This window comes from Balaenoptera physalus (genome assembly GCF_965194825.1).
Source record: "Balaenoptera physalus genome assembly, chromosome: 10".
Taxonomy (NCBI): Eukaryota; Metazoa; Chordata; class Mammalia; order Artiodactyla; family Balaenopteridae; genus Balaenoptera; species Balaenoptera physalus.
In genome coordinates, this window is record NC_138889.1 from 69,488,101 (window position 1) to 69,513,750 (window position 25,650).

At 35.4% G+C, this 25,650-nt stretch overlaps 1 protein-coding gene across 6 annotated transcripts in view; it reads left to right on the forward strand.

The window, feature by feature from the left end:
* USP47 (ubiquitin specific peptidase 47) overlaps positions 1–25,650 on the forward strand; it is a 126,062-nt gene that overhangs the window by 78,557 nt on the left and 21,855 nt on the right. For all 6 annotated transcript variants that reach the window (XR_014268205.1, XM_082478105.1, XM_082478104.1 and 3 more), the window contains 9 exons: positions 12,631–12,726; positions 12,809–12,961; positions 15,633–15,800; positions 17,596–17,727; positions 18,168–18,244; positions 18,835–18,890; positions 20,951–21,063; positions 22,094–22,198; positions 24,639–24,846. Coding sequence is in view for 5 of the 6 variants with exons in the window: in XM_082478105.1 (XP_082334231.1) it covers positions 12,631–12,726; positions 12,809–12,961; positions 15,633–15,800; positions 17,596–17,727; positions 18,168–18,244; positions 18,835–18,890; positions 20,951–21,063; positions 22,094–22,198; positions 24,639–24,846 (1,108 nt within the window). In the remaining variant the exon portion in view is untranslated. The remainder of the gene's footprint in view (positions 1–12,630; positions 12,727–12,808; positions 12,962–15,632; positions 15,801–17,595; positions 17,728–18,167; positions 18,245–18,834; positions 18,891–20,950; positions 21,064–22,093; positions 22,199–24,638; positions 24,847–25,650) is intronic.

A 25,650-nucleotide genomic window follows, 5' to 3' on the forward strand; every position in this document is an offset into this window, starting at 1 on the left:
ATTTGTTTATTTTTGTTTTTGCTTCCATTATTCTAGGAGATGGGTCAAAAAAGATCTTGCTGTGATTTACGTCAAAGAGTGTTCTTCCTATGTTTTCCTCTAAGAGTTTTATAGTATCCAGTCTTACATTTAGGTCTTTAATCTATTTTGAGTTTATTTTTGTGTATGGTGTCAGGGAGTGTTCTAATTTCATTCCTTTACATGAAGCTGTCCAGTTTTCCCAGCACCACTTACTGAAGACACTGTGTTTTTTCCATTGTATATCCTTGCCTCCTTTGTCGTAGATTAGTTGACCATAGTTGTGTGGGTTTATCTCTGGGCGTTCTAGCCTGTTCCATTGATCTATATTTCTGGTTTTGTGCCAGTACCATATTGTCTTGATTTCTGTAGCTTTGTAGTATAGTCTGAGGTCAGGGAGTCTGATTCCTCCAGCTCTGTTTTTTTTCCCTCAAGATTGCTTTTCGGGGTCTATTGTGTCTTCATACAAACTTTAAGATTTTTTGTTCTAGTTCTGTAAAAAATGCCATTGGTAATTTGATAGGGATTGCATTGAATCTGTAGATTGCTTTGGGTAGTATAGTCATTTTGACAGTATTGATTCTTCCAATCCAAGAACATGGTATATCTCTCCATCTGTTTGTGTCATCTTTGATTTCTTTCATCAGCGTCTTATAGTTTTCTGAGTACAGGGCTTTTACCTCCCTTGGTAGGTTTATTCCTAGGTATTTTATTCTTTTTGTTACAGTGGTACGTGGGATTGTTTCCTTTATTTCTCTTTCTGATTTTTCATTGTTGGTGTATAGGAATGCCAGCGATTTCTGTGCATTAATTTTGTATCCTGCAACCTTACCATATTCATTGATTAGTTCTGGTAGTTTTCCAGTGGCATCTTTAGGATTTTCTATATATAGTATCATGTCATCTGCAAACAGTGACAGTTTTACTTCTTCTTTTCCAATTTGTATTCCTTTTATTTCTTTTTCTTCCCTGATTGCCGTGGCTAGGACTTCTAAAGCTATGTTGAATAATAATGGTGAGAGTGGACATCCTTATTTTGTTCCTGATCTTAGAGGAAATGCTTTCAGTTTCTCACCATTGAGAATGATGTTTGCTGTGGGTTTGTCATATATGGCCTTTATGATGTTGAGGTAGGTTCCCTCTATGCCCACTTTCTGGAGAGTTTTTATCATAAATGGGTGTTGAATTTTTTCAAAAGCTTTTTCTGCATCTATTGAGATGATCATCTGGTTTTTATTCTTCTATTTGTTCATATGGTGTATCACATTGATTGATTTGTATATACTGAAGAATCCTTGCATCCCTGGGATAAATCCCACTTGATCATGGTGTATGATCCTTTTAATGTGCTGTTGGATTCTGTTTGCTAGTATTTTGTTGAGGATTTTTGCATCTATATTCATCAGTGATATTGGTCTGTAATTTTCTTTTTTTGTAGTATCTTTGTCTGGTTTTGGTATCATGGTGATGGTGGCCTCATAGAATGAGTCTGGGAGTGTTTCTTCCTCTGTGATATTTTGGAAGAGTTTGAGAAGGATGGGTGTTAGCTCTTCTCTAAATGTTTGATAGAATTCACCCGTGAAGCCATCTGGTCCTGGACTTTTGTTTGTTGGAAGATTTTTAATCACAGTGTCAATTTAATTCCTTGTGATTGGTCTGTTCATATTTTTGTTGCTTCCTGGTTCTTTCTTGGAAAGTTACACCTTTCTAAGAATTTGTCCATTTTATTGGCATAGAGTTGCTTATAGTAGTCTCTTAGGATGCTTTGTATTTCTGCGGTGTCTGTTGTAACTTCCCCTTTCTCATTTCTAATTTTATTGATTTCAGTCCTCTCCCTCCTTTTCTTGATGAGTGTGGCTAAAGGTTTATCAATTTTATCTTCTCAAATTACCAGCTTTTAGTTTTATTGATCTTTGCTATTGATTTTTTGGTTTCTATTTCATTTATTTCTGCTCTGATCTTTATGATTTCTTTCCTTCTACTGACTTTGGGTTTTGTTTGTTCTTCTTTCTCTACTTCGATTAGGTGTAAGGTTAGATTGTTTATTTGAGATTTTTCTTGTTTCTTGAGGTAGGATTATATTGCTCTGAAATTCCCTCTTAGAACTGCTTTTGCTGCAACCCATAGATTTTGGATCATCGTGTTTTCATTGTCATTTGTCTCTAGGTATTTTTTGATTTCCTCTTTGATGTCTTCAGTGATTTCTTGGTTATTTAGAAACGTATTGTTTAGCCTCCGTGTGTTTGTGTTTTTAACGTTTTTTTCCCTGTAATTGATTTCTAATCTTATAGCGTAGTGGTCAGAAAAGATGCTTGGTATGATTTCAATTTTCTTTTTTTTTAATTTTATTTATTTATTTATTATTTATTTATTTTTGGCTGCATTGGGTCTTCGTTGCTGTGCACGGGCTTTCTCTATTTGCAGTGAGCGGGGGCTACTCTTCGTTGCAGTGCGCAGGCCTCTCACTGCAGTTGCTTCTCTTGCTGCGGAGCATGGGCTCTAGGCATGCAAGCTTCAGTAGCTGTGGCACGCAGTCTCGGTAGTTGTGGCTCGTTGGCTCTACAGCGCAGGCTCAGTAGTTGTGGCACACGGGCTTAGATGCTCTGCGGCATGTGGGATCTTCCCGGACCAGGGCTCGAACCTGTGTTCCCGGCATTGGCAGGTGGATTCTTAACCACTGCACCACCAGAGAAGCCCGAGTTCAATTTTCTTAAATTTACCAAGGCTTGATTTGTGACCCAGGATGTGATCTATCCTGGAGAATGTTCCATGTGCACTTGAGAAGAAAGTGTAAGCTGCTGTTATTGGATGGAATGTCCTATAAATATCAAATCTATCTGGTCTATTGTGTCATTTAAAACTTGTGTTTCCTTATTAATTTTCTGTCTGGATGATCTGTCCGTTGGTGTAAGTGAGGTGTTAAAGTCCCCCACTATTATTGTGTTACTGTCGATTTCCTCTTTTAGAGCTGTTAGCAGTTGCCTTATGTATTGAGGTGCTGCTATATTGGGTTCATATATATTTATAATTGTTATATCTTCTTCTTGGACTGATCTCTTGATCATTATGTAGTGTCTTTCCTTGTCTCTTGTAACATTCTTTATTTCAAAGTCTATTTTATCATATATGAGGATTGCTACTCCAGGTTTCTTTTGATTTCCATTTGCACAGAATATCTTTTTTCCATCCCCTCACTTTCAGTCTGTATATGTCCCTAGGTCTGAAGTGGGTCTCTTGTAGACAGCATATATATGGGTCTTGTTTTTGTATCCATTCAGTGAGCCTATGTCTTCTGGTTGGGGCATTTAATCCATTCACGTTTAAGGTAATTATCTATATGTATGTTCCTATGACCATTTTCTTAATTTTTATGGGTTTGTGTTTGTAGGTCCTTTTCTTCTCTTGTGTTTCCCACTTAGAGAAGTTCCTTTAGCATTTGTTGTAGAGCTAGTTTGGTGGTGCTGAATTCTCTTAGCTTTTGCTTGTCTGTAAAGCTTTTGATTTCTCCGTCAAATCTGAATGAGATCCTTGCTGGGTAGAGTAATCTTGGTTGTAGGTTCTTCCCTTTCATCACTTTAAACATATTGTGCCACTCCCTTCTGGCTTGTAGAGTTTCTGCTGAGAAATCAGCTGTTAACCTTATGGGAGTTCCCTTGTATGTTATTTGTCGTTTTTCCCTTGCTACTTTCAATAATTTTTCTGTGTTTAATTTTTGCCAATTTGATTACTGTGTGTCTCCGTGTGTTTCTCCTTGGGTTTATCCTGTATGGGAGTCTCTGCGCTTCCTGGACTTGGGTGGCTGTTTCCTTTCCCATGTTAGGGAAGTTTTCAACTATAATCTCTTCAAATATTTTCTCGGGTCCTTTCTCTCTCTCTTCTCCTTCTGGGACCCCTATAATGCGGATGTTTTTGCATTTAATGTTGTCCCAGGGGTCTCTTAGGCTCTCTTCATTTCTTTTCATTCTTTTTTCTTTATTCTGTTCCACGGCAGTGAATTCCACCATTGTGTCTTCCAGGTCACTTATCCGTTCTTCTGCCTCTGTTATTCTGCTATTGATTCCTTGTAGTGTATTTTTCATTTCAGTTCTTGTATTGTTCATCTCTGTTTGTTTGTTCTTTAATTCTTCTAGGTGTTTGTTCTTTAATTCTTCTACGTCTTTGTTAACCATTTCTTGCACCTTCTCGATCTTTGCCTACATTCTTTTTCCATGGTCCTGCATCATCTTCACTATCATTTTTCTGAATTCTTTTTCTGGAAGGTTGCCTATCTCCGCTTCTTTTAGTTGTTTTTCTGGGGTTTTATCTTGTTCTTTCATCTGGTGCGTAGCCTCTGCCTTTTCATCTTGTCTATCTGTGAATGTGGTTTTCATTCCAGTGGCTGCAGGATTGCAGTTCTTCTTGCTTCTGTTGTTTGCCCTCTGGTTGATGAGGCTATCTAAGATGCTTGTGCAAGCTTCCTGATGGGAGGGTCTGTTGGTGGGTATAGCTGGGTGTTGTTCTGGTGGGCAGAGCTCAGTAAAACTTTAATCTGCTTGTCTGCTGATGGGTGGGGCTGAGTTCCCTCCCTGTTGGTTGTTGGGCCTGAGGTGACCCAGCACTGGAGCCTACAGGCTCTTTGGTGGGGCTAATGGTGGACTCCGTGAGGACTCATGCCAAGGAGTACTTCCCAGAACTTCTTCTGCCAGTGTCCTTGTCCCCGCAGTGAGCCATAGCCACCCCGCCTACCTCTGCAGGAGACCCTCCAACACTAGCAGGTAGGTCTGATTCAGTCTCCTATGGGGTCACTGTTCCTTCCCCCGGGTCCTGATGTGCACACTATGTGTGTGCTCTCCAAGTGTGGAGTCTCTTTTACCCCCAGTCTTGTCGAAGTCCTGCAATCAAATCCCCCTAGCCTTCAAAGTCTTATTCTCTGGGAATTCCTCCTCCCATTGCCAGACCCCCAGGTTGGGATGCCTGATGTGGGGCTCAGCACCTTCATTCCAGTGGGTGGACTTTTGTGGTATAATTGTTCTCCAGTTTGTGAGTCACTCACCCGTGGTTATGGGATATGATTTGATTATGATTGCGCCCTTACTACTGTCTCATTGCAGGTTCGCCTCTGTCTTTGCTTGTGGGGTATCTTTTTTTGTGAGTTCCAGTATCTTCCTGTCAATGAATGTCCAGCAGTTATTTGTGATTCCAGTGCTCTCTCAAGAGGGAGTGAGCACACGTCCTTCTACTCTGCCATCCTGAACCAGTCTACCTGCTCCCCCACCTTTTTTAAACAACATAATTTTTTTGTATAGAAAAACTGAAGACATTTACCAAAACAAAACCCTAGAACTAATAAGTGAGTTTAATAGGTAGCAGGATATAAGATAAACATACAAAAATAAATTGTATTTCAAAAATACTAGCAAAGAAATGTGGAAAGTGAAATTAGAAATACAATACCATTTATAGTTGTGGGGCAAAAAAACCCTTAGGTGTAAATCTAACAAAATATGTACTGGACCTATGTGCTGCAAACTATAAATTCTGAAAAGAATATTTAAATAAAGGGAGAGACATACTGTCCTCATTGATTGGAATATTCACATGGTAAAGATGTGGATTCTCCCCCAAATTGTATAATTTTAATGAAATTCCTTTCAAAATCTGAGAAGATTTTTCAAGCTCATTCTAAAAAAAATAGCTAGAATAGCTAAGGGAATTTTGGAAAAAGAATAAAGTAGGAGAAATCAGTCTACTTGATCTCAAGATTTATTATATAGCTACAGTAATCAAGGCTGTATGGTATTGGAGGAATAGACAAATGGATCAGTGGAACATAATAGAAAACCCAGAACTAGATCCACATAAACATGCCCAGCTGATTTTTTTAGAATTGCACAGTGCAATTCAATTCAGCAAGGATGGTCTTTTAAACAAATGATGTTAAAACCATTAGGAATTCATATATACAAAAATGAACCTTTTCTTAAACCTCACAGCTTGTAAAAAAAATTAACTCAAAATGGATCATAGACTTAAACAAAATGTAAAGTTACAAACTTTTAAGAAAAAAACACAGGAAAAAATCCTCTAGAAAAAGGGTTAAGCAATGAATTCTTAGACTTGATACCAAAAAGTAAAATCCACAAAGGGAAAAATTGACAAGTTGTATCTCAACAAAATTTTAAAAACATTTGCTCTTTGAAAGCCCATGTGATGAAGGTAAGAGAAGCTACAGACTGGGAGAACATATTTGGAAACCCCATATCTGACAGAGGACTAGTATCTAGAATACATAAAGATGTCTCAAAACACTATAGTAAAAAATGATAACAGTCCATTTAGACAGTTGGCAAAAGACATAAACAACATTTCATATAAGAGGATATGCAGATATCAAATAAATACAGGAACAGATGTTCAACATCACTAGGGAAATGCAAATTCAAACCATAATGAAGATAACACTCTCTACCAACAGAATGGCTAGAATAAAAACTAATGGCAGCACCAAAAGCTGACAACAGTGTGGAGGAACTGGATCACTCATATGTTTTTGGTGGGAATGTGAAAAGTTACAGGCAGTTTCTCATAAAACTAAACATGAAATTATCGTAACCTCCAGCAATTGTACTCTTGGTTATTTATCCCAGAGAAATGAAAAGTTATCAAATATTCATAATGTCTTTATTTTTAATATTCTATAACTGGAATCAGCCCAGATGTCCTTCAACAAGTAAATGGTTTAACAAATTGTGGTACAAACAAACCGTGGTACAAACAAACCATAGAATACTACTTAGCAATAAAAAGGGACAAACTACCGATACAGAAACTTGCATGAATCTCCAGGGAATTATGCTGAGTGACAAAAACCAATCTCAAAAGGTTATATATGGTTCCATTTATATAACATTCTTGATAAAACAAAATTTTAGAACTGGGAGATGGATTAATTATTGCCAGAGCTTGTAGATTAGTTGGCGCCAGGGGAAGGATGGGTAGCTGGTTACTATAAAAGGACAACATGAGGGATCCTTGTGGTGTAGGAACTGTTCAGTCTCTTGACTATGGTGGTGGATATATAAGCCTATACAGGTAATAAAATTGTAAAGAACTTAATACACACACATAGACAGACAAATGAGTACACTGAAACAGAAAATTGGAATAAGATTGGTGGGTTATATCAATGTCAGTATCCTGATTGTGATATTATACTATAGTTTTGCAAAATGTTATCAAATGGAGGAATGGCAAAGTGTACAGGAGGCTCTGTATTATTTCTTATAATTGTATGTGAATCTTCAGTTATCACAAAAATTGCAATTAAACGTAGATGGCTTAAGTAAAAGTAGAGTTCTTTTCCTAGTTTAAAAGAGAAAACTATATATTCTGGGGAAGATAGTTGACTATCTGTAAGGAAGACATGTAACTATTTCAATAGCACAGAATTGCTAAGTATGTCAAAATCAGTTAGAAAATAGTTATCAGTAGTGGTTCTAATTTATCTTCAGTAGTTCAGTCTGAAAAATAAAGTATTATATTTTAGCAACCATTTCTTCATTCAAGCTGAAGTAGACGTTGAATGATGGAGAAAGAATTTTATATATAAGTTAAGAGTAAAAATAAGTGAGAGGATTTATATACCATTCCTTGGTTCTATCTTTTGATTGCACTGTACCTAGATTTTCTGTATTTCTTATTCAGAGAACTAAGGATGTAAGAATTCTCTATGTTCTATTCTGAATGCTGGAAATCAGGGTCTAAAAAACTCTGCACAATTACACTTTGTATAATATATAAGGAGGTGTAAGCTCTAGAAAATAAAACTATTATTTTCACTCTGGAATGATGAAAAACAATCACAGTCAACCCAAAGCTAGTTTGGAAACATGACACAAGAATAACATACTCAAGAGGACAGCTCATGGTAAGCAGTATAGTTTTTTTGTGTGTATTAATAATGGCATAATGTTTATAATATTTTCCATTTTTATGATCCATAACTTATTTTTTGGTATCTAAAATATAGTTTGGCACGATTTTTAGTTATCTTGTACATCACATTAAGTGAAGACAAATGTATATAACCACATTAGCCCATGATTTACATAATTTATTTGTTGAATGAATGGATGAATTGAAGCTAATTTTTATGACTGAATAATTTTATTTATAATTATTCTGGGGTCAACTTTTTAAAAAATGAATAAGGAGCTAAAGAAAATTATTAATATAGCTTTAACTGGTTTCTAAATCTAAAGGAAAATGGTGGCTACTTCAATCTCCATATCTCCACATATCCTCCCAAAACCATAGGCTAGAAGGAACACAAATGAAACCCAACTAACCCATACTTTCTGGATTGCTAGGAGACAATAACATGAACTTCAAATTACCTGAAAGTAGCAAAATTATCAAGTGCCAGCGGAGCTTCCACTGCTGCTGCAAGTCCGTATATGTGGAGAGTATGAAGTGGGATGCTTTAGAGACTATGAAACAGAAGAGAGGGGACTGAAAAACTTAAACAAAATGAAGACAGAATCACCCTCAAAAAGAGAAAGTACAACAGTATGTGCCAAAATAGTGAACACAGACTGGGACTTGGTAGTTTATAGTACCAGCTACCAGGAAGGAGTTTTAGAGTGTGTAGGATTAGGAAGTGGCAGCCTTGGAGGAATTTTGCTTCTAGAGAAGGAGATAAGCAGAGAAGGGGTGATGCCACTGAGTCCTAGCAGTGAGGAGAAAACAAGAAGAAAAAGAAAAAGAAAGGGTTCTGCAAAATGAAAGAGGACACCAACCTCTTTTTCCCCATTACCCATTCAAGAGATTACACTTCACTAAGTTGACAGAAGGTACTCACAAACTAAAGAATGCTGTCCACAAAATGAGTAGGGGAAAAATCAAACTTACACAGCACCACTGTTGGAACAAAACAGAAAATATGTATTAAATCATTTCAGCTGATGAAAATCTATACACACACAACCTCAAAACCTTAGAAAAATAACCACAAAGTAGCATACTGTAACACAGTACTCTAGACTAAATTAAGTATTCTCAAGCAAGCAAAACAGAACTTGGTATCCAAAAATTTAAGGAGAGAAATGGATTAAAGAAAAAACCAAACAAACAAGAAATGCAGTGCAAGCTGATCAAACTCAGGAAGGAGATTAAAGAAAAGACAAGACTACGTTAGAAATGAAGAATTAATTATAAAATGCTCAAGAGAAAATAGAATGGAATGAAAATCTAAGGAAGAACATAGAATGAAAATGAGATAAAGAAGTAAAAATTAGGATCTCAGAGCAAATGATGGAAAGGAAAGGCTGGCAAAGGAGGTCCAACATAATTGGAATCTGTGAAGAATAAAAATAACTCAGTAGAACAAAACTTATAAACTATAATCCAGGAAAACTTTCTGGGAATAGGGGAAATTTAAATCTACCTTTTGAAGGACCCACCACTGTACCTGGAATAATGGACCTGGAATGATCAACTGAGACATATTTTAGTAAACTGCTAAACTTGAAAGACAAATTGGGCTGGCATCATACTTTTGAAGAGCAACATGCAAATCATGGCAATAGAATGGCAATTTCAGGAAAATCAAGGAAAAGTACAGGCCAAGGATTTGCTATCCAGCCAAGTTTTTCTTCAATTATTATGGCAATAGAAAATCAACTTTTGAATATTGAGGAACTCATTGACCATTGTATCCATAAGCCTTCTTGAGGAGTTTGTTGGAGGATGATCTCCATCCACCCAAGAGACCACTGGGGAAGCTTTAGCAAAAGGACCGTGAGCATTTAATACACTAAATTGTAGAATTAAGGACTAAATAAAACAAGGGTGGGGACATGGAAAGAAGAAAGTATGAAATGTTACATGTTAAACAACGTACAGAGAATACCATTCTTAAAAAAGGAAAAGAGAGTGAGAAGGGAAAGTAGAATGAGATCATAGACTGTTAAATAGGTGGGAGACCAAGGATACCATTTAAAATCGGCCAACCAGACACTAAAAGCTTAAGTAAGGAAAAGGAAGGATTAAGGGCACTAACAAAAGTACGTATAAATGCACTAGAAAAAAATTACTAACCTTCCTAAATACCAAAAGAAAATGTAAAAAGTAGCAAAGAAAAACACACCATGTAGAAAAAGAAACAGTATTACTTAATAGAGTAATTAAAATATACAGTAGTGACTGACATGAAACAAAACATCAGTCATATTAAATATGGATGGGCTTAAATTGCCTATTAAAGGTAAAAGATTTTCAAGTTGGCTTATGAAACAAACATACTAAAATTTGGTTTAAACAAGAATCCAATAGTGGATGCTAAACTAAGGTGGAAAGTTCTTTAAGGCATAGTATTTTTGTATGGTCTCCAAGTGTCTCCTTACAAATTGCTTGTTAGCTGCAAGAGGAAAAAAGTAATAATCACATAGTGAAAAAACTGGGCAACACCTTGACCAGGTGATTGAAGTTAATATCACCAGTAAGGATGTTAGGGATATCTTGCCCTTTGACTGTGATACCCTTAGAAGAACACATCATTACTTACTTACATTAGTCTAGTAAGGAATGCATAACCTGAATCTAACTGTAAGGAACATCAGACAAACCCAAATTGCAGAACATTTTTATAAAATAACTGGCCTCTTCAAAATTGTTAATGTTATGAAAGAAAGGCTTTGAAACTGTACCCGACAAAATGAATCTGAAGAGGCAGACAGCCAAATGCAATCTGTTTTCCTGGATTTGATTCTGTACTGGATGGGGAGAAATACTATAAAGGACATTATTAGGATAATTGACAGAATTGGAATATGGACTGACAAAAGTACTTTACCAATATTAAATTTTCCTGAGTTTGATAACTCTTCTGTTTATGTAAGAATATGTTTTTTCTTAAAAAGTCACATTGAAGTATTAAGAGGAAAAGCACGTATGAACCTACTCTCAAGTGGTTCGGAAAAACACATAATGTGCGTGTGGGTGGGAGAATGATAAAGCAAGGTAGCAAAATGTTAAAAGTTGGTGAGTCTAAGTAAAACGTTTAAGGGAATTTTCTTTAAACTTTTCTCTGGGTTTAAAAGAAGAAAAAAAAAAAAAAGGTAGCTCTGGCTGTGAACTATAAGCCAGAGATCAATACATACATATAGCTTAGTTTAGTAAAGTAGAATTTGAGTTACATAATGTTCTCACTCTCTCCCTTTACCCTCCCCCTGCTTTTTTAAGATATTGTTTTAACAGTTCAGTAATCCATTTGGAAAGCTCAGCTGATTTGGTATCAGTCTGTGTTAAGCTATAGATATGATTGCTCTTAAAGCTTTTACCTCTCTTATGTTTTTAAAGAATTTGCCTTTTTCGTACTTAAAATATGGGGGAAAAAATCCAAAAAAAATCGTTTTCTAAATGTGTCCTTTCCTGTGACCTCCTGTAAAACGCTTGATTATGTGGAGAAAAACCAGCTACTTGGTCCCCCTCCCCCACCCCATTGGTTCTTCTTGTGTTCTGAGGACCAAATAGGGGATGGATGAAGTTAGAAGCATTTTGTATATTTTTTCATATTTTTTATCTTATTCCAAAATGAGCTATACCAAGCAATATGTGGATAGTAGTTTTTATATGCTTTGCTAGCTGTTTTACAGCTAAGTCCATTTTGCTAGATCAAGCTCCCTTATCTTTTGAGGAACAACTTGTTCTGTATCAAAAATTTTTTGAAGATATTTTGTCTTAATGATTCCACTTCTTTTTCTTTATATGTAATAAATATTGTCAGTAGTTCTACTTAGACCATGTCTGAGGAAAAGAGATGACATCAAATGAAATTGTGCAATCCAATCTTATATGTTGTATTAACTAAAATTTCTTAATTGTGAAAAATCAATGATGAAAAATTAAAATAAAAATTTTATGCCTACTGATTCTTCAACAATATTCATACTAGTTTCTTACTTCTGTCTTAAAGCTGTATGGAGAAAAGAGAACCACATGGTTCCACTAGGTGAACAATCCAGCATCTCTCATACATTTTCAAATGGAGCAGTAGCTGACAAGCAGTGAGAAGGTTGCACAGTGGTTTTCAGTCTTCATAATTAATGCAGTGGTAGCTTACTGACTGACCCTAAATGTAGGGGTTAAGGATAATTATTAGATTTTTTAATGTACAGATAGTGTAAATTCTTCAGAGTGCTGGGTTATTAACTGTGCAGTTTAAAATTGTCTCCTTTTACAAGAAGGATGCAGTGACACATGCAACTGCTTTTCTAAGAAGTGTGGAATTACTTTTTAATCTAAAGACTGAGGATTTCTATTAGATTATTTAACCAAAAATCACAACGTAAAGTCTGTGAAAATTAGGTAGAAATGACTAACTGATGTGCAACACTAGGAAACGCAGAGCTCATACAGAATGAAATAAAGTAATTTTTTGCTCAGTTTTTATAATGATAACATCATTTTGCTGTTGATACTCTTTTTTCCCCCTTTTTGCATTTTGAATTCCTAATTTTCTTGCTGTTCTACATATAAGTATTTTGGTAATTGCAGTGTTTTTATATTCAGGGCTTTGTCATTAACATTATAATATTTTACAATAATTATAAAACAATTTTTTTTTCTAACTAGGAGGAAGCATTGCATGCATTTATTCAGCCAGAGATCCTGGATGGCCCAAATCAATATTTTTGTGAACGTTGTAAGAAGAAGTGTGATGCACGAAAGGTAGATGCCATTTAGAAATTAATACTTAATTATCTGAGATAATATTCAATATTCAATAGATTCCCCCCACTTTTTTTTTTAGGGTCTTCGGTTTTTGCATTTCCCTTATCTGCTGACCTTACAACTGAAAAGGTTTGATTTTGATTATACAACCATGCACAGGATTAAATTGAATGATCGGATGACATTTCCCGAGGAACTAGACATGAGTACATTTATTGATGTTGAAGATGAGGTAAATACTTATAAATTATACTTCAGATATTCTTCTTTGATCAGAGTAACTTGTGATATTCTTTGAAAAGACAAAAAGGATATTAAATTCTGGAATTATTTCTTTAATTTGAGTGATAATCTTATGTTTCATAACTTTCTTAGTTATTGAAACGTACCAGTCTAGAGATGGGCTGCACTTGTGTTTCTGGCACATGATAAACACAGAACAGATACATTGAATGAACGAGCAAACTGGGTAGTATGGCCATAATTTCTTGTTTTGTCTTAGTGTCTTTTTCAAGCATTAAGGTTGCTGGGTTATTCTCCCTTAAGGTTTACCAGCTCTTAAATTGTCTAGGTTAGAAAGCTAGGTAATAAAGATATTTTTCTGTGTTTCTTTTTTAATTAAAACTTTTAAAATAAAAAATTTAAAACTATTTAAATATAGTTTGAGAATGGAACTTTGAGGGCACACATAAAGCTCATTAATTTCTTCCACTCATTGACCTCCCCCAATTCTCTGGTTCCTCTATCCTTATCCAGTAAAAGATTCATAATGTCCCACTCTGTTCTCTTGGAAACTCTTCTGATTTAATTATTGGCAATATTTACAATCACTTAACATAGTTGTTACAGAGTGATAAATCTTTCTTATTCTCAAAACTGCCATGAAGTATTTTTTTCTGATTGGAATTCATCACAATAGTTTAAAATGCCTTTTCCCAGAGGCTTAAAAATAATTTTAAACATTCTCAAGTTTTATTTATGCTCTTAAGTACTAAGTGGCAAATGTTTTCTGAGCCTTACTTTCCTTGTCTGTAAAGTAAGGATGATAATTGCTTTTCATAGCTTTCATAAGATGAGATTGGCTTAGATAAAGTAAATGTTCATTGAATGGTACCTGTGACCAGGTAACAGTCTCTGAAAGGTTTAATTTGAAATAATATCTCAAACACTTGTGCTTAAGCTAGGAAGTCTGTCCAAAGTATACCAAACTTTCAAAGGAGATTCCTACTCAGAGATGAGTATTAGATGGGTCTTCTGTATATTCCTAATGTATTTCTTGTAAAGGGAAGTCTTTTCCAAGGGAAGAAAAGTGAGATACAAAGTTTGACCAGAACTTTTAGGAAGTTCTTAGAAGAAGAGAAGATGTTCTGGCTTAGTTAAAAGGAGTTTCAGGGATGATCTCTTTGGACTTTGTGTAGAATTCTCAAGTTGCTTTTCACCTCCATTTTTCCTTGAACCATACTTCTTGAGGGATGAAGACTATGTGTTAGGTGCAGTTCTTACAGCAAAGTTCTTGGCAAGAAGTTGGTACTTACTACATATTGCTTGGTTAATTCAAGAACTTCTAGGCAATGCCTTAAACATATCAAGTGCCTACATCTTAGAGAAGAATTTTCAAACTATGTATTTAAAATATTAAAGGAGGGGCTTCCCTGGTGGCGCAGTGGTTAAGAATCTGCCTGCCAATTCAGGGGACACAGGTTCAAGCCCTGATCTGGGAAGATTGATCCCACATGCCACGGAGCAACTAAGCCTGTGCGCCACTACTGCTGAGCCCACGTGCCACAACTACTGAAGCCCACAGGCCTAGAGCCCATGCTCTGCAACAAGAGAGAAGCCTGCGCACCTCAACGAAAAGTAGCCCCCGCTCGCCGCAACTAGAGAAAGCCTGCACGCAGCAATGAAGACCCAACACAGCCAAAAATAAGTAAAATAAATAAATTTTAAAAATAAAATAAAATATTAAAGGAAAAGGGAGGAAAGAGTTGTTTGAGGATTTCTAGGAAGAATTCTTTAAATTAAATTTGTCTGAAAGAGATTTAAAAATCATAAAAGCATGGAAAAGTATTATTTACTGTTGTTACATTTCCACCTCCTTAACTGGAGTGTAAAGTTCTTGAGGATAGATACAGTGTCTTGTTTTTCTTTCTAATTGTCTGTAATACCTAGCATAGTGATAAACTGAATTGAACATTTTGTTCAAGAACGGAGATGATATTCTTTTTTTTTAATATTTATTTATTTATTTATGGCTGTGTTGGGTCTTCGTTTCTGTGCGAGGGCTTTCTCCAGTTGCGGCAAGTGGGGGCCACTCTTCATCGCGGTGCGCAGGCCTTCTCACTATCGCGGCCTCTCTTGTTGTGGAGCACAGGCTCCAGATGCGCAGGCTCAGCAATTGTGGCTCATAGGCCTAGTCGCTTCGCGGCATGTGGGATCCTCCCCGACCAGGGCTCGAACCCATGTCCGCTGCATTGGCAGGCAGACTCTCTACCACTGCGCCACCAGGGAAGCCCGGAGATGATATTCTTTTGGGATTTGAGAACAACAGAAGCTCGTTTTGGAGCTTAAGTTCTCTGCTTTTATGGTTTTTGATGAAAGAAATGGTAATTTCATATTGTTACTTTGCAGCTGTAAACATAAATGGCGTTTAATACAATTCTGAATCACTAATTTGTTGTATTAGAATTTTAAGGTTGTTAATAGAAATGCTTTTAAAATACACTTTTGTTTAATTTTATTTAAGGTCTCACTTTTTAAGAGAAAATAAATTTGCTTAAAGTAGAATAAGTATTTTTATTAACAATAGCATCGTAAATTATGTGGGAAAAGCAGCATATAGATTGAAAGGTTTATATTTTCCCTTAATTTAGCTTATAATTGTAAGATAATTATGTTTTATTAAGAAATCTCCTCAGACTGAAAGTTGCACTGACAGTGGAGCAGAAAATGAAGGCAGTTGTCACAGTGATCAAATGAGTAATGATTTCTCCAATGATGATGGTGTTGATGAAGGGATCTGCCTTGAAAGCAATAGTGGAACTGAAAAGATTCCAAAACCTGGGCTTGAAAAGGTACTTTTTGTAATTTGTGGTTTTTAGTTGAAAGAGTAAGGTGATCTCTGAGCTGCTATATAATTCTCTTTAAAAGAAGTTTAATTGCTACTATTTTTATGCATACATGTGGTCATAATTAAACTTTAGAAAAAACTACTCACAGGTGGGAGCATTAATTTCTGAGAGGCTGAACTGTACCTCTGAAGCAAGCTGAGTGGTGGTGTGGAAAGGGTGCCTAGTAGTGAGGAAACACTTCATTTTGCCTTTAAAGTAGCAGCAAGCCTCTAATATCAGAGTTTTCTCATATAGCAGAATGAAAGCATTAGACTAGATCTGCTAATTTAAAAAATTATGGCTATGGGACCCTTTCTGAAACAATAAGAGAACTAATCTTTTTTAGGTAGGGGACCCCTCAGTTTTCCTCCCCTCCCCTATGACAGCCCTTAAGGGACTTCAAAAAATGATACAATTCCATGGATTATCATTTGGAAACTACAAGACTGGATAGAATTTTTTTGTTACTAGGTCAGTGATTTTTAAGATTTTATCAAACCATTTCTTTCACATTTGTATAATTTGCTTTATTGAGGGGAGAATTACAGATCAGATGTCTTGAGCATGGTGTGAATAATTAATCACCAGTGTGAAGACTGATCACTAGCTCAAATCTTACAGAGTCGTATTAAATATAGGGGTTTTTTTAGGCAGTATTTAAGAATGGAGTTTCACTTGCATAAATCTGTTTTTAGATCAAGACCATTATTCTCACCACCATTACCACTACCCTTTACCTTTTAAAATTATCTGTTTCTTTCAGGGCAGACACATGAGGTGTGGATTGCTATGTGATGAATAATGTAGTGGATACATTATAACTTAGTGTAAAGAACATTGCCTTCAAACAAGAGTTGGAAAACTGTGGCCCAAGACCTAAATCCAACCCCCAACCTGTTTTTCTACATAGACAATTATGTCTATCTTTTTTTCTGTTTTCATTATCTTATTCCAGTGGATAGGATTTCCCATACAATGTTGAATAGGAGTGGTGAGAGAGGACGCTCTTGCCTTATTCCCAATCTCAGGAGGAAAGTATTCGGTCTCTTGCCATTAAGTATGGTATTGGGTCTAGGTTTTTTATAGATGTTCTTTATCAATTTGAGGAGGTTCCTCTCTTCCTAGTTTGTTGAGAGTCTTTATCATGAATGGGTTTGGATTTTGTCAAATGTTGTTTCTGGGTTCAATTGGTAAGATCATGTAACTTTTCTTCTTTAGCCTGGTTTACATAGGTTGATTTTTCTAATGTTGAACCAGCTTTGCATACCTGAGAGATATCAAATCAATAGATCACTGTATCACAGATATTACATAAATACATTAGAAGATGTTCAAAATAATTATATACCTTAGCTCTTTTTATAAAAGAAGTGGAATCTTATTTGGATTTTAAAAAATGTTATTTGGGATTTATTGATTTTGATGTGCATATCAGAATGGTCTCGTGTTTAACACCTCCTAAAATTTCAGACTATTATTTTCTTTTTACATAAATATATAAATTTGTATTTCAGTTATGCATTGTTCTAGAGGTTATAGCATAATTAAAATGTGAAGGAATACACTGAATGAAACTTGTGGTATATAAAATTATGTGGTGAATTACCATTTTAATGATCTTAGAGAAAAGTTGACTTGCCATAAATACATAGGACAACTAACATGTTACTTCGCTGTGTTTTAGTAGAGAATAGGAAATATACAAATTAGGGTTTTGTGTTTTTCCTCTGTGCTGAGTTACTTTTATTCTTTTCTTTAGAATTCTTTGATCTATGAGCTCTTCTCAGTTATGGTTCATTCAGGGAGTGCTGCTGGTGGTCATTACTATGCGTGTATAAAGTCATTCAGTGATGAGCAGTGGTACAGCTTCAATGATCAACATGTCAGCAGGGTAAGGAGGGATTTTTTAAGGTTATTATTCTGAAAGACAGGAGTAGGGGTGTTTCTCATCAACAGCAGTGTTTATTAAAAATGTGAGACTCAGTCTGTCCAGTGAAGCATACCAAATCATTAACACATACCAGATGTCATTCTTTTGTTTTTGTTTTCAGTAAATTTCCTTTGTTTCTTTGTTTTGTTTTATTTTGGGCTTGCTGAGTGTTTGCAGAGCTAGACTCCCAGTTTTCTTCTTGCCTTGAGCCTTCACACCGGCTATCTATTTAAGAGCACTAGAAAAGATTGGCCTTTAGTAGCCACTGATGATGATATTTTGTGAACTGGTATCTGTGTGGTCCATTTAACTCTGAGGTTAAAACTTGGGTTACATATTGACATAAAGATAATGGTGTTATAGATCTTACCAAAAAAGTAAGTAATGTAACAACTTTTTAGATAACACAAGAGGACATTAAGAAAACACATGGTGGATCTTCAGGAAGCAGAGGATATTACTCCAGTGCTTTTGCAAGGTAAATAACTTCCTAATTTTTACTGTTTATAAATTAGAATTAATTACAGCTTTTCAACATTTTTTTATCACTAAAAGGATTTAACCCAAGGGTCAACAAACTATAACCTATGGGCCAAATTCAGCCTGCCTTCAATTTTTGGAAATAAAGTTTTATTGGAACACCATCATACTCATTTGTTAAAATATTGTATGTTGATCTTTTCCCACACAACAGCAGAGTTAAGTAATTTTAGCACACACAGAATAGCTCACAAAGCCTATGGCTTTTACTATCTGGCCCTTTTCCAGAAAAAATTTGCTGACTCCTGACTTACCTGTAGTACTCATTCTAGGACAAAGGTTTTTTGAAGATTTTACTACGCTACCAAGAAAAGATACGGGATTTTCTCATACATATGTCAGTAAAAGCAAAGTAGTCTCCTTTTTTTTCAAGAATGTTTAAATCTGAACCTGTACAAGAACAGCGACATGATTTTCTAATTGTTTGAAACAACAAAATACTACTATTTAAAATAAATATTTGATGCTAGAAATGCAATCTTTACAATCTACTTTTTGTCCCTATTAATCTTTTTTATATTTTACTAGCTCCACAAATGCATATATGCTGATATATAGACTGAAGGACCCAGCAAGAAATGCAAGTATGTTGACATATAGTTACTTGATTTTAGTCTGTGTTATAAACCAGTTTTTTTGCAAGTTTTATAAACGCAAATAACTACTTTTAAATGATAGGACAATTAAATTTTTTTATGTGTGGAAGAATTAATTATAAAGACTGTTATGAGATAATACCAACTGGTAAAAGCTGAACTGTTTTTTAATACACTAAGAGACAAAACTTACTCTGTATTGTGTATGTTGGATATTTATTTGCAGTAAGATTGTATTATATGTAGTTTGGCGCAGTGATGATAGTCTCCAGATCTGTGTAGCAGGCATAACTCACCATCTGCCTGTCCCAGAACAAGTTATTTAACTTTTCTAAGACTTACTTTCCACACATGTAAAATGGGAATAATTATCGTATTTTATAGGATTATTATAAAAAATTAAATGAGATAAAATTTTAAGCATTTAGTATCGTACTAGAGTTAAACATCTTTGCTTATTTGCTTAAAAAGCAAGTAAAGTTTTATGAGTCGAGTATGCATCCTTTATTAGATTTTAATTTTATTAAGAATCCTAAAAATAATCCTATACAAAGCGTGTGGATTTGCCTTTCTTTTTTCCTTTCGTAACTGCTACTTTAAAAAATTACAGTTCCTGTGTTTTCTTGCTAACTCTGATTGTGACAGAGACAGTATTTGCACATAGGTGTGTAAAGCGTGTGTATGTGTGTGTGTACATACGATATATACACAGGTGATGTGTTTGCTCATATTCTTTTCACAATTAATATAATCATTGTCTTTGATTTCAATATATTTCCTTTGTTTAGAAACTACTATACTATGAGTAAATCTATTTAAAGCAGTCAAATGTTTTTGTTTACATTTTTGTAAACTTTCATCAGACTGTGAATTCAGTTGGTGCAAGGCTTAGGACTTATTTATCTTTTCACCAATGATATAATCCAGGGTCTGTCATATAGAGGCTGTTCAATAATTTACTGTGTAATTATAGCAAAGAAAAAAGGAAATTATAATAAGTCATTTCAGAACAGAGATTTCAGAGTAGAAGTATTCATTCTTACTTTACACATAATGAAACTATACCCTAAAGAGTAATTTGTCCAAGGTCATAGCTACCTGGAGGCAGAGCCAGGTTTATAGTTTGTGTATCCTCTGTGGCACCCAGCATTCCAGATATTTCATGTAGTGCAGTAACTCAGCTTTCTTTTATCCATTCCCCGTTTTATCCCCATTTTATCTTTATCCTCTAGTTTTGTGATGAAGCACCAGGGGGCACTGTATATATGATATGGAATATTTTTAAAATTAGAGCTCATTTCTGTAAACAGTGGATTTTTACCTTCCACAGAGGCATGATTTTTTTTAAATGTAAATTGTTCTCCCTGTTTAATGCCTAACAATCATTGGCTTTATTAAGCAGTGTTATAGTCTCATACTGTCACTTCGAATACTTTGAGTTACATATGAAGTTCTTTGATTAGAAGGCAGCTAAAAGACTACTTTGAGAACAAAGGAAAGATAATCATATTAGTGAATAATAATAAACAAATAAATACCATTTGTAGTAGTAGAGCATCAACAGTATTTATTACATTTCCTTATATCCCAGGTAATAACTCTATGTGGTAAGGTGCTGTTAATAAGCTGAAGAAACCAAGGTCTGGAGAAGTAAACTTGCCCAGGGTTACACAATTTGATGGTGATAGCACTATTTGAAATCAGAAGTGCTTTTATTTTCAAGTTTAAGGGAGGCTTTTTCATTCTAAAAATCTTAATTTACATACCAGAGTTGTCTGGAGCCAAGAGGTATACAGATAAAGATATGGCTTTTTTGAGACCTAACCATGTGTCATTATCAACTACCTCTTCACCCTTGCCTGGAAGAAGCTCATGTTGCAAGTTGAAAGATTGATGTAATCAATCTTTTGATATATTTTGATAACATTATATATATTTTGATAACAGCTATATTAGAAGTGTATACTCTGGGAACATAGTAGAACAAAATTAAATAAAGGAAGCTCAATCTCAGTGGCACTGTTTTACCCTGTTTTTACTATTAATAGAATTTCTAGAAGTAGATGAATATCCAGAACATATTAAAAATTTGGTGCAGAGAGAGAGAGAATTGGAAGAACAAGAAAAGAGGCAACGAGAAATTGAGCGCAATACATGCAAGGTTAGATTTCCTAATTTTACTTTTAATTAAAAAGTGCTATTGAACTTTGCTTAACTGCAGTTCTCATCACTGACTCATTGGGTTGATTCTGTAGATAGTTATGCCATCATGATCATTAAACAGTGTAACCAACTATATTACTGAGGTAAAGTGATTTCATTTTATGCATAAAAAACCAGTAGCATGGGCTTCCCTGGTGGCGCAGTGGTTGGGGGTCTGCCTGCCAATGCAGGGGACGCGGGTTTGATCCCTGGTCTGGGGGGATCCCACATGCTGCGGAGCAGCTGGGCCCGTGCACCACGGCTGCTGGGCCTGTGCTCTGGAGCCGGTGAGCCACAACTGCTGAGCCTGTGTGCCACAGCTGCTGGGGCCCGCGTGCCTAGGGCCCGTGCTCTGCAGCGGGAGAGACCACCGCAGTGAGAAGCCCACATTCAGCAGCGAAGACCCAATGCAGCCAAAAATAAATGAATAAATTTATTTAAAAAAAAAGAAAAGCCAGTAACGTAGTGATAATGCTCAGTGCTGGTGAGGTTACAATGAGATGAACATTGTAACATTCTGCTACAAGTATAAACTGATAAAACCTTTCTGCCTAGAATTTGAGTAGGATTTATCAAGAGCCTTAAGCGAATTCATATTCTTTTATATAATTATCTCAAGAAAATATTACCTAATGAGATAATGACAGATGCGGTAAAAATTTTGACCACAAAGACATTCTCCACAGTATTTTCCAAATTAGGGAAAAATTGGAAACAACTTGAATATATATCAGTAGGAGAGTGATTACATAAATTGTGATACATGCTTATAAAGAAACATACAGTTGTTAAAATTAATGATTTTGAATTTTTTTATAACATGAGACAGTATCAATTATTAAGTGAGATAAATAGGGAGAATGATCCCAATATGTTTTTTTTAAATTATAATATTTTGACTATTAGGAAAAAATACTGTCTACAAAAGAAGTAAGTTTGACTTATGACCTGTTGAGTTAATGATGATATTTTACATTTACATTTTCTAGATAAAATTATTCTGTTTACATCCTGTGAAACAAGTGATGATGGAAAATAAATTGGAGGTTCATAAGGATAAGACATTAAAGGAAGCAGTAGAAATGGCTTATAAGGTATGTTTAATTGCACTGTTGGCATTTAATTATTGATATTTTACGTAACAGTATTAACATTTTCCCAAGGTTTTATTATAGTCAGTAGTAATATAAGCACTTGCAGTAGCTTTGATAGCCCACTTAAATCCTATGTCTCTTAAAGAGTATAGTTTACACCTCTTCTCTGGAATGTGGTCCATTGCTTTTGAGAACTTTCTAACTCCGAAAGCCAGTTAAAGCTTTCTAAAACTCAGAAATAGAATTAGAAACAAAAATATTTATTTATTCTTTATATTCATTTAGCAGATATTTATTGAGTGTCTACTATATGATGCATTAGAGAACTTGAGTGAACAAGACCACATGAGGTGTTAGAGGTACCAGAGTGAGCAAAACAGGCTCACTGCCTTCTTGGAGTTTACAGTCCCACTGGGGAAAAAAACAGACAAAAAATATTTAAACACCACAGTTTGCAAATATCTTATTAAATGCTATAAAGTAATTCAGTAGTATATTAAGGTTATTTAATCTGAGACTTAAACCGTGAGGAGACAGCTGTGCAAGAAGTTGGGGAAGAGTATTTTAAGTAGAGGTAACAGCATGTGTAAAAACTGAGGTGAGGAAGTACATGATCAAGAAGCTGAGAAAAGGAGCATTGAGTTTAGATCATCTTGAATGAGAATAGAGTCACATAAAATGAAATTAAAGGCTGTGTAAGAATAGAAGTTTGCATTTGATTCTAAGAATAATGCAAATTTCTAAGTGGGTTTTGAAAGACAAATAGAAAAAGAAGCATTCTTTAACCAGATTATTCTAAATGTCATCTGTTATACTTGACAAAATTTTTTGCCCTTTCCATGTAAACATTAACATCATTTGACTAAAGGTAAACAGTCATTACCTAGAGAAAAAATTGCATACTACATCATTTCATTTATAATTATATGTAGAACCAATGAAAGAAGTAAAAATAACTCACAAGATAGCTGGCATTGTTTCTCAAAGTGTGATCCACCACAACCTGCACCAGAATCACATTCCTATTAAAAAACTAATTCCTGCAAATGAATCTGAACTTATGTTTTGGCACCTGGGATTATGCATTTTAAACAGGTACCTCAAGTGGTTTTTAGACACACACAGTTTGAGAACTTGTATTGCATACCTGGTCTTTCATAGCACTTTATCAGTATTGAAAATTTACATTTGTGTGACTATTTTAATTAATTAATGTCCCTCACTAAACCGTAAGCACTTACAAGGGTGAAGAGTGTTCTGGTTTTGTTCACAGTTGCCTTTCCACTACTTTTGCCTGGTAAACAGGAGAGTCAAAATTGGATGGGTATGTGAATGAATAAATGAATGAACAAATAATAAAATGGATGAATGGCTCTGGGTTCACCTGATGAAAGTAAAAATCCTTTAAACATATTGGTGGACTGCAAGCAAAACAATAGTGAAACCAAATTAAACTAAAATGGAGAAAATGTCTTAACTAAACAGTTTTACACAGTAAGGTCAATCAGTGATAGCACTGAGGGTAGTTTATATTCCATCAGTTTTTAATGTAGGAAGAAAAAATCTTGTCTTAAAAAATAGAAAGTTTAAGTTCACAAATGTAAAGAGTGAAATAGAAAAGAGAAATAAATCGATCTTATGTAAGAAAAATAAAGCTCCATTTGTGGGAAGTGAGGGATGGAGGAGTAGAGGGCTATGCGGACATACCAAGGCTTACAGTAACGCTTTCTTTAAAGTTGTAATCACAAACCTCAGATGAGTATTGAATACTTCTAAGCAATCCTACTATGTTTCTCCAGGAGGTTCAGCTCCCACTTAAAGTGATGTTGCATCCAAGGTATGCCATCTACTAGTGACTTGTACTAGAGGGGAAATTTTTGATAGAAATTCCTGTGCCCAATTTGTTGGTGTTCCGGAGGCTAAGATTGAAGGGGATGGTTCAGAGAGGAGTCGGGTAGCACTTGGGAGACATAGAAGCTATGGCCTTTGTGGTGGCTCTACAAGGCATGCTGTCCTCCTGTGCTAAGGAAGATCGTTACTAGATACATTAATTACCAGTTTTTCTCCAAATTGGATTAAGATAACAAAAGATGCATGTTCTGGTTGGTTGTTTTCCCCTTATGTTTCCAGCTTAGTGGTTATAAAGCAATAGCTTACAGTGCATTAATTTTGAGTACATCTAAAGTTTAGAATGTTAACTTTTGTAAAATCAAAAAAGTCTTTAAAATATGTTAGTGCATAGCTCATATAATTTGAGGGATAATGAACTATGGTTATTTTAAAATACCCTTTAAGTCGTGCCTTTGAGCTTTGATGCAGATCATAAATATATGGATTTTATTGTTTGTTAGGACCTATTGTTAGTACAGTTACACATCAGACTAAAATATCAATACTATATATATTTTTTTCTTTTTCCTCGGGTGTTATATTCTTTTAGATGATGGATTTAGAAGAGGTAATACCTATGGATTGCTGTCGTCTTGTTAAATATGATGAGTTTCATGATTATCTTGAACGATCATATGAAGGAGAAGAAGACACGCCAATGGGACTTTTACTGGGTGGAGTCAAGTCAACATACATGTTTGATCTGCTGTTGGAGACAAGAAGACCCGATCAGGTTTTCCAGTCTTACAAACCCGGAGGTAAGGAATTTCATGGTATTTTGAGTTGTAAAGGACTTAAAATTTTCCTAAGAAAGTTTTTTGTTTGTAGAAATTATTTTTAAATTTTTTACATGTTCTTAAAATGTAGAATAATTCTGATAGGTTGGGAAGTAGTCAGCAACAAACCTGGAATTAAGTTCTAGATTACTTTCCAAAAAGCTATACACAAAATTTAAGAAACAAACAACAAAACTTCTGGCTTATAATCTTCAGTGGGATTTTTCTTCTCCAGTACTAAATCATCCTCCCTCCCTACCTCTGCGCCTGCCCCAGCCTCTACCTCTACCTCTCTTTTTATAGAGAAGACCCTGGTATATTCCCATAAAGTCTCAGAAGTAGAGTCTCTTTTTCAGGGTCTCCTTGAAGACATGGTTTCATAACTCAAATTCTGTTCTGCTGTGGATCTTATACACCTCCTTTTTATGAAGGCTCTTCTTTCCAAAGTAGATTAAGTGTGGTATTCTTTCAAGAGCTCCTTTAGTCAGACTCCGCTCTATCTGTAAAGAGTCCCTTTGGAGCATTTTCTTGCAGATTTTTTGTTTTTGTTTTTTTGCCTGCGTTGGGTCTTCGTTGCTGCGCGCAGGCTCTCTAGTTGCGGCAAGTGGGGGCTACTCTTCATTGCGGTGCGTGGGCTTCTTATTGCAGTGGCTTCCCTTGTTGCAGAGCACAGGCTCTAGGCACGCGAGCTTCAGTAGTTGTGGCACACGGGCTCAGTAGTTGTGGCTTGTGGGCTCTAGAGTGCAGGCTCAGTTGTGGCGCACAGGCTTAGTTGCTCTGCGGCAT